The sequence below is a fragment of the Mastigoproctus giganteus genome, chromosome 11, assembly GCF_048544385.1.
Source record: "Mastigoproctus giganteus isolate SK-2022 chromosome 11, ASM4854438v1, whole genome shotgun sequence".
NCBI classification, from domain to species: Eukaryota; Metazoa; Arthropoda; class Arachnida; order Uropygi; family Thelyphonidae; genus Mastigoproctus; species Mastigoproctus giganteus.
In genome coordinates this window covers 142,456,615-142,474,109 of record NC_143585.1, presented here as the reverse complement: position 1 = coordinate 142,474,109, position 17,495 = coordinate 142,456,615, and the positions used below count along the sequence as shown (strand labels likewise).

Sequence of the window (17,495 nt, the reverse complement as noted above, 5' to 3'; positions counted from 1 at the left end):
TTGTGAGACCGGTGCATTCTGCCTTCCGAGTTTCTGTTGTGCTGCCTGATGATCAAGTGCAAGCTCTAGCATTGATGTGGGCAGCTGAGACCTGGATGCTCCCACTCCATTTAGCCTGTTCTTCAAGAACAATATCATAAAGTCATAAGTTATAATTCATAAAGGTCAATAATAATGCTGAGTTGAAACCTAATATCCACACACACACACACACACACACACACACACACACAGAGAGAGAGAGAGAGAGAGAGAGAGAGAGAGAGAGAGAGAGAGAGAGAGAGAGAGAGAGAGAGAGAGAGAGAGAGAGAGAGAGAGAGAGAGAGAACACTCCCTGAATGGATCAATTTCCATGACATGGTCAGCAAGATTAAATGCTGCCATCATCATTCCCTTTAGATTAGTGAATGTGAGAACTGGTGTTTCTATAATATTGTCTCTGTTCTCTATACTACTGGAAGACGGAATACGGTCTCCTGTTAACTCCTCCACCTGGAAGTGAAGACTCAACATTGCATTGTCCACCAACATCAATTGGATGCACTTCCTTAGATTTTATGTGTTTCTTAACTAACAGCATAACCCCTTCTCCCTTCCTGTCCATCCTTTCTGTATACATTGTACTCTCCAAATTCCAATTCTGCACTACTTATAATCCTCAACGTTATTACGCTGCATGTCTGTAAACCCATTACTTGCAAAACGTTTTTCACCTCTAAAATTTGCTACACCTCAGCAGAAAACAAAGAAATTCCTCCCAAATTCTTCACTACCTCCTGCCAAATTTTTTTGCCAACAGGCATTCAATGTCAATGACTTTATATCACCATTGAGATCTTTTCTAATGTTTATGCAATTCAGAATATTGTAGTTTTCTCACCGATGCTACACGGTTAGTGTTAAGTCCCTATCCATGGCATCCAAGAAGCATGTAGGCTTACAATGAATATAATAACTATTTGCTGTTATCATCACACCTTGGTCCAAGAGCTCAAGCAGTGACAGCATGTTAGGAGGTAAACAACAACCTAAATATTCAGATGAGTGAATTAGAGTGCCTCAGAATGACTGGATGCAGTAACTGAAGACTTGTGGTTAGATCCCAAAGTCAGGGAGGTAGTTCTTTAGTACCTGGGGGGTATCTGATCTATACACAAGCACAAGTTTGATGAAGCAAACTCCAAAAGAATTGCTACAAATGAGAAGAGTTAATCTGTTCCTGCTCACTTTGAATGCTCTAACAGTTTTTCTCATTATTCTTCTAAATAAAAGTTTTAGAAGGCATCCAATTCCAAAATAAACTAGTTTCATCTGTGTTAAAAACTTACTCTGGCACTTACTCCTTCTCTGGAGTCTTCTTCCTCAAGTTATCAGGAAAGTGGTTAGATCTGCTGAGGCAGATTCTCCCATAAATTTTATGTTGTGCAGACTGTGCTGGCTTTTAAAGTTTTTGGGCCATTCCTTAGTGGCTTGAAATTTATTGTCTTCTGCACTTTCACTCTACTTTGAAGTCTCGACAAAATGCTTGTATGACCACTTGGCCTTCTCACACATAAGCATATTACAATGAGTGCATGTAATCGGTGTGCAAATCCACATGTGCTAATCACAGTAGGGTTATTTAAGTATTAATCCTGTGTGCAGTTCATATGCTGGCTGATTTTTTCTCCAACACCGTTCAAGGCATAAGATTTCTTAATTTAATTAATAACATTTCTTAATTTAATACTGAAATCTATAAAAACTACCAGAATGATGCATCTGATATTTTGATTATTGCAGAAAGGATTTCAGTATTAAATTACAAAATGTTATTTGCACAAAATTCAGACAAATATTTTATTATACACATCATTAATAATTTATTTTGAAGCTTTTAAGGAGAAACAAAATGGATTGGCATGCTTTTGTATTTGTTTTTTGACTCATTACCCCCCCCCACACCACCATTTACAGTCTGTCATTAACTGATAAACTTAACCCTTTTTGATTGTGGTTATTGCTACACTTTGTTAAGGGGTTATTATATGTGACCTAATTTGTGCAGAGAGCCAATAAAACAAAGTCAGTTCTTCAACCTGATTGCTTATAAATGGTTAAGCATATTTTTACCATGCCCCAAGTTCTAATGGAAAGAATAGAAAGTTTTCATAACAACGGAAATTTTAAGTTACTACAAAAATTCAAAAATGCACTAAAAAACTCACAACACAGAGCCTACTCCCTCCCAGCAAATAACTGATTACCTAGAACCCACAAATGCTTGGAAAACTCACTTGTGAAAAAGTTAATCAAAACTTCCTCACCACTAGAAATCAAATCAAATAAAAAAGGGGGTTAAAATTACAAGGGTAGATTGATAAGTCTTGCCATTGACTCATAGCTCAGTAAACAACTGAAGTATTTTTAAAATGAAAAAGGTAAACGAATCTCCACAATGTTTTCTTTCAGATATTTTATTTTCCAATATAAAGTGGTAAAACGTTTTTTTTTTTTTTTTTTTTTTTATTCCTTCAATGAAGAAGTCCAGGCAGGGCAGGACCAAGGTATTTCCGCTCCCTGGGCAGAAAGATTTTTCAGCACCTTTTACTAAGGATATATATATATATATATATATATATATATTTTTTTTTTTTTTTTGCCTCACTGTTCTTCTGTTTCTGGTGCCCTGGGAAAAAGGCCCTGCTTGCCCATACCTTAATCCAGCACTGATTCTAGGTTCTATTTTTGATCCATTGCCTTACTGCTGCCTTCAGTACATCATCATGTTCATAATGGTTGCCTCTGAAGTTCAGCTTCAAAACTGGAAAAAGTGGAAATTGCAAGGTGCGAGATCAGAACTGTAGGAATGGTTAGTTAGTTAGTTATTTTGGTTTTTAGGAGTATTAGCAACTAAGGCCATATTGCTCCGGGATATGCGGTGGTCATTCCCTGACCTTTCCGCATCCTCCATATTTGGTGGTGACGGGCCCGAACCACGGTCTAATCAAGAAGCGTGTGTTACGCACTGCTGCTCCTTCCCACCTGGCTACGGAGGCGCCTTGTAGGAATGGTAGGTAGGAAGAACAATGAACTTGTTGTCTTCCAATGCCTGGCATGTTGGTCAAGAAATGTGTGGCCAAGCATTGTTGTAGTGGAGCATGACTGGTTCAGTGTTGCGCTGCACTTTACCCGCCACCTTCCTCAGGTTCTTTTGTGTCTAAATGTACTGCTGTGAGTTGAGCGTTTTTCCCCTCTACAGAACATCAGTCAAATAAAGACAATGTACATCCCAAAACATGGTAACCATAATCTTGTGGGTAGATGTTTGTGTCTGAAACTTCTTTTTGTTGTGGGGAGAACTGCCTCTTCTCTTCGGGATAAAAATGGTGGACCCATGTCTCATTTCCTGTAATGATTCCATACAGGAATTCATTCTCTTCATTGTGATACCTGGTCAACTAATGCTGACAAATCCGAACTCTTCTGGCCTTCATTTCTACAGCCAACATTGCATTGATGAACCCATGCAGCATAAATTTTTCAATAAGCTAGAAGTCCAATAATGAGGCCAACCCTTTCTTGTGAGATGTTCAGCTCAGCAGCGATTTGACTTTGGGTTATGTGATGATCACTTTGAATCATGTCATTTTCACAAGTTGTTTGTGTGTTTCATCAGCCTTCCAATGTGAAATTATCATTCAATTCAATTATCATTCAACTGTCCTCGTTCACCATCTCCACATTTCTTTACACCTACATATGGTGCTTTCATTAACACATTCATTGCCATAAACAGCCTTCATTCACCAATCAATTTCAGCAGGAATGACCTTTTCCGCAGTCAAGAATTCAATAACAGCACACTGTTTTAAGTGTTTTGACATACCTGCTGTACTAGCACTCATTCTAATGGCTACTGACTGAGTTTTGTTATACTACTGAGTTTGTGTTGCACATGTGTAGAGGATATTCAGATTATTTGTTAATTTTTTTGAATTTTAAAAATATTTCAGTTTACTGAGTTATGAGTCAACAGGCAAAACTTTATGACAAATGGGCCTGGAGTACTGGTGTCCATGGTTAAATGAATATTAACGTATTTATCCAGTAAATCATATATTTATTCAACTATAAACACATAGGAGCTTTCGAGACATTCGTATCTCTTTATCAACTAATTTTGAACACAACGGATACAGTTATGCGTGCAATGAGGTGAGTGAAGGCACGTTATTCATTAAACTGGTTTCTATTGTTGCCGCATGGATGTGCTATTTTACTCCAGCATTTGTCGAGGCATAAAATGGTTGTCTCTAAGATGAGGGTGCAATCTCATGCCTTTGCAGCGGTTTATGGCTTTCGAACTGTTCAATATATTGAGTGACTCTAACCATAGATGGTAAAATGGTTGTCTCTAAGATAGGGTGCAATCTCATGCCTTTGCAGCGGTTTATGGCTTTTGAGCTGTTCAATATATTGAGTGACTCTAACCATAGATGGTAAAATGGTTGTCTCTAAGATGGAGTGCAATCTCATGCCTTTGCAGTGGTTTATGGCTGTCGAACTGTTCAATATATTGAGTGACTCTAACCATAGAAGGTGGCGAAAGTGTCGTGAGTGGTGTATAATATTTCGTAGTCACGTTTTGGATTGAGATCGTGGTGGGTAGTCCAAAAGTGCTCTGCGACTCCAGACTGGTCGGTCTCAGCAAGGCAGATTGCTCTGTCATGTTCAGTAAGGCGGTCTTGAAGACGTCTTGATGTCTCGCCTATGTAGCAGCTGTCACAGTCTCAGCAGGTTATGTGGTATATTACATTGCTGCGTAAGAGAGGTGTGACAGGAGTCTTTACATTGGAGATAAGAGAACGTAGACTTCTGCACAGCAACTGTACGCATTTTATGTGGTATTCTTTTGATGATTTTTGAGATCCGTCCTGATATGCCTGGATAGTAGGGAATGTAGGTGGTCGGTGTATTGTCATGGTTTGGGGTTCTTGGGTGGACTGTGAGCTCCTGTGCTTGCAAAAGGCACCTGTCTAGCACGTGAGTTGGATAGCCACAGTTGATTAAGTCCGCCCTCACACGAGAAATCTTGCTGCGTCTAGTTGCATCAGTGCTGTTGAGCTGGCTGGGTGTATGGCTATATCTGTAGTTTGTAAACTGACCGCACCACATAGGTTTACAGTATACCGAAGTCTAAGATGTGGGCCTACGCATTGTACTAGGACATCCAGGAATGGGAGTGACCCATTAACCTCTAGAGTAAACTGTATTCAGACAGGGAATTGAGATATTCAAGTAATGCTGTCTCAGAGCCACGTGGGATGGCGGTGAAAATATCGTCCACGTATCTGCACCATGTCATAATAGGCAAAGGTGGGTTCATGAATATCTGTTCTTCCAGATCTTCCATGGCAATGTTGGCTACGACGGAACTGACAGGGGCACCCATAGTGGTGCCATGTACTTTCTGGTATACGGAACCCTCGAAGGAGAAGATGCTACTTGACAAGCATAGGGTGAAGGCGGTGCAGATGTCATAGGTCAATAGTGATATTCTGGTTGAAAGGTTCAAATCATTCTCAAGGAGCCTCCTAGTGCAGTGTACAGCCTGTTGGACAGGGATTGATGTAAATAATGACACATCAAATGTAGTGTCATTATTCTGGAAGAACAGATATTCCTGAACCCACCTGTGCCTATTACAACATGGTGCAGATACGTGGATGATATTTTCACCATCATCCCACGTGGCTCTGAGACAGCATCACTTGAATATCTCAATTCCCTGTCTGAATTCATACAGTTTACTCTAGAGTTAGAGGTTGACGGGTCACTCCCATTCCTGGATGTCCTAGTACAATGCGTAGGTCCACGTCTGGAAACCTCAATATACCGTAAACCTATGTGGTGTGGTCAGTTTACAAACTACAGATCTGCCCATACACCCAGCCATCTCAACAGCACTACCCGCACTCTATTCTCCAGAGCTTGGAGCCATTCCAGCACTGATGCAACTAGACGCTGCAAGATTTCTCATGTGAGGGTGGACTTAATCAACTGTGGCTATCCAACTCACGTGCTAGACAGGTGCCTTTTGCAAGCACAGGAGCTCACAGTCCACCCAAGAACCCCAAACCAGGACAATACCGACCGCCTACGTTCCCTACTATCCAGGTGTGTCAGGACGGATCTCAAAAATCCTCAAAGAATACCGCATAAAATGCGTACAGTTGCCGTGCAGAAGTCTATGTTCTCTTGTCTCCAGTGTAAAGACTCCTGTCACACCTCTCTTACACAGCAAGGTAATATACCGCATAACCTGCTGAGACTGTGACTGCTACATAGGCAAGACATCAAGACGTCTTCAAGACTGCCTTACCGAACATGACAGAGCAATCCGCCTTGCTGAGACCAACCAGTCTGGAGTCGCGGAGCACTTTTGGACTACCCACCACAATCTCAATCCAAAACGTGACTACAAAATATTAGACCACTCACAACACTTTTGCCACCGTCTATGGTTAAAGTCACTCAATATATTGAACAGTTTGAAAGCCATAAACTGCTGCAAAGGCATGAGATTGCACTCCATCTTAGAGACAAACGGCAAAAATAGAAACCAGTTTAATGAATAACGTGCCTCCACTCGCCTCACTGCATGCATAACTGTATCTGTTATGTTCAAAATTAGTTGATAAAGAGACATGAATGTCTCGAAAGCTCCTATGTATTTATAGTTAAATAAATATATGATTTACTGGATAAATACGTTAATATTCATTCAGACAAAACTTATCACAGCCTACCCTCATATTTACTGTGCCTACCACAGTAAATAATTTCAATCTCAGTAGAATTAAAAACTAATATATAATTTATATACTCTCAGTTCATATTTCAAAAAAGCTTTCAAAAGTATGAGCTTTGATCAAAAACAAAACTGAATATTAAAATTTATTTTTAATATTGTTTATGATTTTGGAAACAACTCTGAAGTGAGAATTCCTGAGTTTTTTTTTTTTTTTTTTTTAATCTTAGTTCTTGTTTATACTCCAACATGAATACAAAATCAGGAGTTTAATTATTTTGACAGGGAATACAACCATTAACTGTATTCAGCAGTCATGTGAGCTTGAACCACAGTTCAATCAAATCATGTGTGCTTCTGCTCCTTCGCAGCTGACCACTCAGCTACATCTTAGAAATAGCAGTGTTTAAATTCTTATGATATAATGTTCTGTGTATCAGAGATGGTCATATATGTTGTAACGTTTCCAGAATTTTCATATTTTTGAAAATTCTGGAAACTAATTTATTATGAAGATGATTATGTAAATAAATAAATGAACAAAGATTTAGAAAAAGCAAAGGTATTGAAAACAAGAAATTTCTTATGCATAACATAACAATGCAACTGAGAAAACAGCTTTCATACTCACAAAAAGTTTACAAATAGTGTAGGTTTGAAACAGCATTGGGCTTCCAGATATGTCAAGCAACATTGCAGAAACAGATGCTAAATTGCAACAATTGATGGGAATTTTTTGTTTTTCAGTGTTGCATTTTATTTCATTGCATTTAATGTGACGTTAACTAGTTGCTTGTTGCAATTTCCTTATCATAAACTTTCTCCTTCATGCAGTGCCACACAAAAATTTATAGGATTAATACCTGCAGATTGTTGTGGCCAAGTAACTGGACTTAATTGGTCAATCCATTGTTGCAGATAACACACAATTCTACATCTCAGCCATAACAAGCAGGTGTGGTTATTATGGCTGAAATGTAAATAAATAATGTTATAGCTGCTCAGAGAGACATTTTTGCCACCCAAAGTACTTGCGGAAACACTGATAAATTAAACCCATGATGGAGAGAACCTGTCTAATACTGTAAGAACTTTCTAACCCATATGTGGAGAGTATGCAAGTTAGTAATCCCTGCTCTAGTGAATCGGGCTTTCGATGTCCACAGCATATACTTTATGAAACTGGGATCACGTACAACCTTGTTCAAAAATCAGTGGCGGAAAGTCTGATTGTTGTCACCATTTCCAGCTGTTCATCCTTGCACCCACTGTACAAGTAAGTAAAAATTGTATTGCATACAATATTATAGTCTAAATTAATTTGCAAATGCAAACAACTGCTTCACACTGCACACACACACACACACACACACACACACACACACACACACACACACACACACACACACACACACACACACACACACACTTCACAGTGTTTATTGTTTCTTTTAAAAACAACACTGTGTCCCCAGTGTCTAATATAACATAAAACCATCATTAACACATTACAAAGCAAAGCATTAATGAACTAAGCAATACATAAGACCAGGCTAGCTTCAACTGAAATTGAAGGTCATAATTAATAGTTCACTGCTATTAAGAGTGACTGGTAATGAAAAATAACATAACCAAGGGAACTTCTAGAACAATATTACACGAGGATATTAATTTGCAATCCAAACACCAGAAATTTAATATTAAAAATATACACAGAAAGAAGCTGCTGTATGACAGCTTAGTGTGTTGACTTTAGGCTCCAGGTTTGCATTGCAGCTTATATGGGGATATAAGCTGCAATGAAGGGATTATCTACTGATCTCAAAGATAATTAAACACAACTTCCTTTACTTGTTTTATTAGAAAAATAAAGGATGTTGCACTCTCTTTACAGAGATTTTCACAAAAAGTTTACAAAATGTGTTTGATGGGCCACCTTGAGCCTCCAGACATTTGGGGAATTTTCTACAGAATGAGGATGGTTTCTGAATAGAGTGAATTCAGGTCTGGATTTTCAGACCTAAATCCCAAGTTGTGAACTGCTGTCCAGATCCTTATATAAATTAAGAACCACTATTTTGTAAAAGTGCACCCCATCAGCAAAACTCACAAATGCTTTATTTAAGAGAATGAGTTTGGTATGCAGCAGATGAGATGTGGGAGTTACATTACTCAATACCAGTGGTTCTCAAGTGTAGCCACACGGTGGCCAAATATGGCCACCAGATAATTTTCATAAATATCAAAATTTTTTATTTATTAAATTTCAACATAAAAAATATCATTGTTCATCCAGAGTACTGGTATTTTGATATGTACTAGATATATTTTAAATACCGACAAAGATCTGTCAATATTTGTCGGCTCCTCTTTTTCTAAGCTGCAGATGATGCTGACACTTGGCTTTAAGCTGAACGATACTTAGCTCTAAAATTAACTCTGTAAAAAGTTGGATGTAAATTTTATTAGTTTAAATAGAAATTGTGGATATAATAATTTAATTTCCTTAAATTTATTAAGACGGTACTTTTCAATGTTTTACAAGAACTTGCGAATATAAGATATTAGTGATGTGACATTAGTTGCCCACTTCTAAGAAAAGTTATTTTTGTTGAAATTTGCTCTTTGTTAAGTGCAGCGTTCATCTTATATTATTCCCTAAGTTATACTACTTGTGTTTTCTTTCCTTCTCTCATGTCTTATTTTCATTGGGTGTACATTTCAATGGAAATTGAACTTCCAAGCTGCTACGGTGATTGGAGATTTGTAGTAATTTTTCTTGTTTGTGATGGTGTTGCTTCATTAATGTAAGTTGCACTGTATTTATTTATTTATTTCATTATATATTTCTATTCCTTATATATCTTCAGTATGGATATAAGAAAATTTTTTGATAGGAAAAGAACAGATGATGAAATTTTGGAAACTGCAGCGAGCACAGGTATTTCACAGCCAGCATTGAAACAAAGCTGAAATTTTCACGAAGAAAAAATAACATTTCATCAAGAGTGGAAAGAAATTTATTTAATTATATTAAATGAAAATAAAAAAGATGTAGCCAAGGCCATTTGTACAGTTTGTTTGGTTTGGTTTCATTTTTAATGGCGCATTGGCAGCTGTGGCCATAATGCGCCAAATCAATGTACAGTTTATATAATTTTTTTTTACGCGATTTTTATTCACTTTTACACAACCAACCTAAAGTCTAAGTTAGGAAAAAATCCATAATTCAAGAAAATTCTGAGAATTTTGTAGAATTGCATTCTCGTTTCAATTAAGAAAATTCTAAATTCTCCGAATTACATAACTGACTGCATATAAACAAAAAAAAAAAAAAAAAAAAACCCAGTTCTTAGCAGTTTGAATTTGGTGTTTGAGTAGACAACACAGTAGTTACCACATTTTTTGCATTTGCATTTTTAAGTGAAATAAAAATAAAAATCGTGTTATAAAATTAATAATTTTGCCAAGAAATAATAAATGGTAAGCTACACTATGTAATTTTCAAACTTTCAATTCATTAACCGAAGATTTTAATCCAGCCCTCACATGATGTTGCCGATAACCAAAAAAAATAAGGAAAGCCGTGTGGGTAAGCATTTTGGAGTCTGTGAATAAACTATCGGATCTATAAAGAAAAATGAAGAGGCTATCAGAAAAGCGGTATGTTCTGGTACAAAATCAAGTGCGAAATTATCATCATATACAAGAGATGTTATTCTAGAAAAGGCCGAAAAAGCTTTAGTGATGTGGATAGAAAATAATGTACAAAAAAGAATGCCAGTTGACAGAAATTCCATCAAGCAATCAGCATTGAGATTTTATGAACAGATTAAAAAACTGCAGCCAGATACTTCATCTCAATCGTGGAAAAAACATGAATTTCATGCAAGCAATGATTGGCTGGCTAAGTTTATTAAAAGACATGCTCTTCATAATATAAAAATTAAAGGTGAAACGCTTCTGCTGATGAAACAGCTGCTAATAATTGAAGATGGAGGTTACACTTGTGAACAAGTTTGGAATATGGATGAAACTGGCCTTTTCTGGAAAAAAATGCCAAACAGAACTTACGTATTTCAGCTCATTTTGAACAAGCTAAACGATGATGAAACACTGTCAGTTATGGATGTGTGGAAAAAATTTTCAATTATGGATTGTATTGATCAGGTTTCATTTTCGTTATCCGAATTGAGACCAGAAACTATGACTGCATGCTGGAATGCTATTTGGCCTGCATGTGTTAAAGAGAATGCTCCTGTTCCCTTCAATCATACTGCAGAATTCCCCAATATAATAAGTTTGGCATGTGAAATTGGCAGAGAACGATTTGATGATCTTACGTCGTCAGATATTGAAGAATTGTTAACTGATAAACCTCTTAGCAAAGACGAAATAGTGGAGATTGTTTCTCAGACTCCTGAAAGCGAAGAAGTTAATGATAATGATCAAGATAATCCTACTTTTACTGCTGATATAATTAAAGGTCTTAAACTGGCCAGTAATTTAGGCAATTATTTTGCCCGACATGATACAAATGAAGAACGTTCTCGGAAGTAGTAGTAGTAGTTAAGCTCAAGTTGTTAGTGTCTTCATACAGAGAATTATATTGCGACTTATCTAAAGCATCAACACAGCAATTAATAACTACTTCTGTATAACAGAAGTAGTTATTAATCTTCTGTATAATAACTATATCTAAAGCATCAACACAGCAAAACTACTTCTGTCAAGACATGACAAGAATTCCACAAGTTGAGGCAGAAGTCGATGATGATAATACCATATCTAGTAGTTCTAGTGATATTACAATCTCACGAAAACGAAAGCTTTCGTGTTTATTGTCAGAAACTGATAGCGAATAAACAATTTTTTTTATAGAATCCTTAGCAAACAACTGCAATGAATATGTTTTTTTTTTTAAAGTTATTAAAATTCATTATATGTATGTGTGTTCTCCATGAAATGTAAATAAAAATCTTATGATCCTAACGAATTTAATGTTTATTTTTTTCATTACTTTGCTTATATTTCAGGTTTGGAACCAATCTTCACTTTTTCTATGGAGTCAGTAGTTCTTTTTACGCATAATTTTTAGGAATGTATCTATTGCGTAAAAAGAGGTTTAGGTGTACTTCCAAAATAATTTATGTGCTGTAACCACTGATGGTGCAACAGTAATAAAATATGAAAGAAATGGTGTACTAAGCTTGTTTTTGTTTAATAAAGACTGTCCTAATGAAATTTGTCACTTACATTGTATTGTTCATCAAGAGGTGCTTTTTTTTTTCTTTTTTTTTTTTTTAAGGAGCATTTACACATTTTTAAAGATGGCATTTTTAACCTTTTAGATGCACACAAGGTACTGTTATATCATAACATAAAGTATCTCTCTGCCAAATTGAATCAACTCTCAAATTATTTCAACCTAATGTAGATTTTTCACCTGTATAAAGTATACTGCTGTTCATATATTTACCTTTAATGAAATGCATATTTTTTATCATTAACTATTTTTTTTTTGGGAGAGAATAAGCAGGAACCTTTTCTGTAAAACCAATTTCAATACTTTATCCTAACACTTGCATTTTAACTAAGTAAGAATATTACTTAAATGCGCACAATATCACATACCTTTCCAAAATTTGACTTTGACATATTTGTTTTATCTGAGGTAAAACGATTCTGCTGTTTAGCAGCAAAAGTCTCTACTCTATTTAGAATTTTCTTCTCAGCCTCACTACGACCAAGCTCTTCTTTATGAAGAGTCTAAAAAATTAAATAAAATTACATGCAATGGAACTGCTGGTGTACAAAATAAAAATAAACAGAAAATGATGTAAGAGAGTAAGCTTATACAGTATCAGCAAAAAAGCAACAAAAAACCCATTTCAGCTATCCATCCCCTCAAATAGTTTCCCCATTTCTTTCTTGAATTTATTCAAATTATCCACTTTCACAACAACAGATGGAAGCTCATTCCAGCAATCAACTACTGTTGACTGAAGGAGCACTTCCACAGATCTACCACCCTTTCTCAACATGAATTTATGCTATCTTGTGCTTTCTCTTCTGTAGTGAAGAGGAAGATGAGCTTACACAATCCATTCAAGGCCTTAAGCACATCAATCATACCATCTCGCAGGTGCCTCATCTCCAGATGCTGCAATTTACAGACTTGAAGCCTTTATTGGTAGGAGCAGCCCTTTGTTCCCCTCACCAATCTCGTTGCAAATCTCTGAAACCATTCCAGCAGCTCTGCATCCTTCCTAAAATGAGACCTCCATACCTATATGCAGTACTCAAGGTGCAGTCTAACTAAAACACTGCCTTAAACAATGGGATAATCACTTCCTTATTCCTGCTGGCAAAATTCTATATCATTAAAAAAAAACCAAAAAAAAAAAACCTAAGAGCTGTTCATGCAACCTGTGTGTGTGTGTGTGTGTGTGTGTGTGTGTGTGTGTGTGTGTGTGTGTGTGTGTGTGTGTGTGTGTGTGGACAACTCTTAGGGTTTCATCACAGACAGCACAATTCATTTTCATTTTCCAAGTCCTTTTCATTTTCCACCATCCTGAGTGTAGTAACACACAGTTGATATGTTAATCTGGATTACTGCTACCAACATGCAATACCTTGCATTTGTCAATGTTAAAACTTCCAATTGCTATTTCTCAGCCCATATGCCTAATTTTTTTAGATCTTGTTGCAGCAGGATACCTACATTACTGTCCTTAACCACCCAGCCAACCTTTGTATCATCTGCAAATTTAGACATTATGCTTGATACACCTTCATCAATATTATTAATAACATAACTCTGTATGGTTTTCGATGTTTGTAAATTTAGAGTAGTTTTTAAATTAGTTTTTTATACTGATTTAAAAATGGTGTGAAAAACTGATTTGAATGTTCTTCATTCAGAAATGCTATTCATTTTTTTTAATGCCATGTACCGTTTTATCACAAATCACTTAAACTGATGTTATGAGTTATAATATTGAATGTATTAAGTTAGGTTTGGTTTTTTTGGGGTTTTTTTTAGGAGCATTAGCAACTAAGGCTATATTGCTCCGGGAATATGCCGTGGTCATTCCCTGACCTTTCCGCATCCTCCGTATTTGGTGGTGACTGGCTTGAACTCCGGTCTAATGAAGAAGCTTGTGCTTATTAAGTTAGGAGTAAATGCTGGGAATTTGTCAACTAAATCTTCACATGTTGGCAACACTGCCTTTCATCATTTGTTTCTTAACCTTGATAGCTCCATGCAGCAGTGTTCATTAGTGTGAGCTCAATTTATTTTTGAGGTTATCGTGTCAAAGTGAGTGAAATGACTTCACTGAAGTGTTTGAACAACCCAAACTTATTTTTTTATATATATGGAAGTTAACATATTCCTCAAGCAAAGACAAGATATTACAGAATTTGTAAAAATTGTATGTTATGCTTATTTTGAAGTGAAACTCAGTGACCAATAAACATTGGACCCCACATAAAGTTTGTTGAAACTATGTCACAGAATTGAAATTGTGGAAAAATGGTAAAAAGAAAGTGATACCATTTGCAATTCCCATGAATCTGGTGGGAGCAGATGGAATATACAATGGAATAAACACAATGCAAAGAGTAAGAAGGGCATTATGTATTCTAATATTCCGTCTTCCATTAGACCAGTCCCACATGGAGATAACCTGTTGATTCCTTGCCCTTCCTTATTTTGGAGAATGGAAGTTCCTTAAGATGATTATTCATTTAAGATGAGTCTACATATGACTTGAGATACTGAATCCAGTCCTCAACTGTTTTCACAGCATGAACTCAATGATCTTGTAAGAGATTTAAATTTACCAAAGGAATCTGCAGAATTCTTCGGTTCTAGACTCAGATCAAAAAATCTTCTGGCACATGCAATGTTTTTCTTACGGTACAGACACAGAGAATGAGAACTAGTCCCCTACTTTTATGAGAATGACTATGGTTTTTGGGGTAATATAAATTACATAATGAACTATTTAGGAATTAGTTACAATCCTACATAGAGGGGAATTTTTATCGACTCATTAAAGAGGATTCTCAAAGGTGTGTTGTCCACAATGGAAATAAATATGGCTCAATTCCAGGAGCTCACACTGTGCATTTGAAAGAAACACATGAGAACTCGAAGTTGTTGACAAATATTAAGAGGAACATGGTTTTCCCAAAATGATTAGGGAATGAGATTTTGAAAGAACTATGAACAAAAGAGAAAAATAGGCACGCATTAACTTCAAGTGTATTGTTGAGAAGAGAAGAACAAGGATTCATACTATTTATGTGTGAAGATACATTTTTTTACACTCCTACATTAATGCATCTTAGATTAGTTTTTAAAATGAGAGGTGAGTGTTTAGTAGATTTTTTTTTTTTATCACACTGCCGTTTCAACATGTATTTAAATATATAAGTTTGGTAAGAGCAGTGTTTTGTTAAAATTTCAGTGCACAAATTCTGCCAAAATTAATAAAAATTTGTGAAAAATCTAATTTTCTTTTGTGATTTTAAACCTGATATGATGGAAATAAACATAAGTCATTTTTGAAATTAACATTAGAAAATGATACAGAAACACCATTTTCTAAGAAAACATCGATTTTTTTCAAAATGCAGAGAGTGTAATTACAGAAAACGACAATGGACCCAGCAGAACCCTGTGATTTCCCACTAATAACATTAGTCCACTCTGTTGTTATTAACCACTCTGTCTTTTCCAACTCAACTATACCTTTATCCATAGCAGTAACTTGCCCTTAATGCCACATGCCATGCTTCTCCAATTTATATAGCAGTCTTTTACGTACAACAGTTTAAAAAGCTTTCCTGAAACCCAAGTACATGATATCGAAATCACCTTTTGCATTCAGTTCCTTTGTCACTGCATCACAGTACCCAATCAAAAAGGTCAGACAAGATCTTCCCTTAACAAACCCATGCTGTGACTGAAGTATACCTACACTCATATCTCACTGCTCTGGCAATTACTTCTTTAACCAGTGACTTGATTATTATCCCTGGAACAGAAGTTAAGCTAACAGGTGTGTAATTACTATGCTACCCTTTGATTCCCCTTTGTGAATTGGGGATACATTTGCACAACTCCATTCCACAGGGTCCTCCGTTGGATCCAAAGATGCCCTCATAATTAAGGATAATGGTTTACTACCTCTTTTGCTGCCTCTCTTAATATATGACTATTAAAGGTGCCTTTTTTATGTTTACCTTCAACAATTTCTCTTCTATTCTACTCTCAGTTATCACAAAATAGTTTAGCTCCCTGTTAGAGTTTTATAAAGTAGTGGTATTACCCTCTCTAAAGAATTCCTCTTACATTTTTTTGGTTTTTTTTTTTTTTAGGAGCATTAGCAACTAAGGCCATATTGCTCCGGGAAATGCGGCGGTCATTCCTTGACCTTTCCGCATCCTCCGTATTTGGTGGTGACGGGTTCGAACCCCGGTCTAATCAAGAAGCATGTGTTACGCACTGCTGCTCCTTCCCACCGGGCTACGGAGGTGCCCTCCTCTTACATGAATGTAGATGCAAAATACCTATTCGGCATGTCAGCAACCTGAGCAGGATCATCAACAGTTAAACCATTGACATCAAGTGAACTAATGTGATTTAGCCCCTACCTTCTACCGTTAATATAAGTAAAGTCTTTGCTCCTTTTCTTGGCAGAGATTTCTTGTAATCTGCCTTGGCTTGTCTAACCTCCTATGTGACTTGATTGCAGACTACTTTATAACTACCATAGGCTTCTCTATCACCTGATAATTTATTTGCATCCTATGTGCAGTTTTCTTCTCTGCCACAGTCTCATTATTTCATCTGGCATCCATTTAGGCCTAAACCTTGAATAGTATTTCTTACTTGGTTGTGGAAGCACAGGAACCAACAATTAGCCAAAAATTCCAGCTACAGTGAGTGTGCAGTGGATCACTGCAGTACCTTTATGCATAATCCAGATAATTTATTCTTTACTTTTTGTTGTAATGATCCCAATATACTTTTAGAGAGTTTCTGATCCATTTATCTAATGTGCAGAAGTGAATGCCTAGTATATGATACCAAAGGATCAAATAAAATGATCAACATTATTTTAACATTTCAACAACTCTCCACTGGTACATTGTACAGGGCGAACCTTTAATCTTCCACTGCAAATATGAGCCTTTATTTCAAGTTCATAACCATATACCCATGTCTTATCACCTGATATGACTGAATTCATGAAACAAGAATTGTTTTCAGCATGCTCCAGCGGTAAGAATTAGTAGTAGTTATAAAATTATGACTACTACTTGCTCGCATTAATATTTGATATGATGTAAGAAAGCAAGCTTGAAAAAGCATCAGCCAAAACAAAAAACTTCCCACATTATCCTCCAATAACTTGTCCAGTTTTCCTTGAATTTATTCAACCTACCCACTTCCACAAAAAAATATGGAAGCTTTTTTCCAACAAAAGATGGAAGCTTTTTTCCAACAAAAGATGGAAGCTTTTTTCCAACAAACAACCGCCCACTGACTGAAGGAAAAATCCTGTGCATCTATCCTGCAACCATTCTTCTTCAATTTGAATTTATGACCCCTCATGTGTTTATTCTGTGCAAGAGGAAGAATTCCTTCAGCACTGAACTTGCTCAATCCTTAAACACCTCAATTAGA

General features: G+C 36.4%; 1 protein-coding gene across 1 annotated transcript in view; it reads right to left on the bottom strand.

Moving 5' to 3' along the window:
- The window catches only part of LOC150078485 (deubiquitinating protein VCPIP1-like), a 326,611-nt gene that overhangs the window by 142,984 nt on the left and 166,132 nt on the right, over positions 1–17,495 (bottom strand). Inside the window, exon 11 of the mRNA XM_090384583.1 lies at positions 12,428–12,562. Coding sequence (XP_090240709.1) covers positions 12,428–12,562 — 135 coding nt within the window. The remainder of the gene's footprint in view (positions 1–12,427; positions 12,563–17,495) is intronic.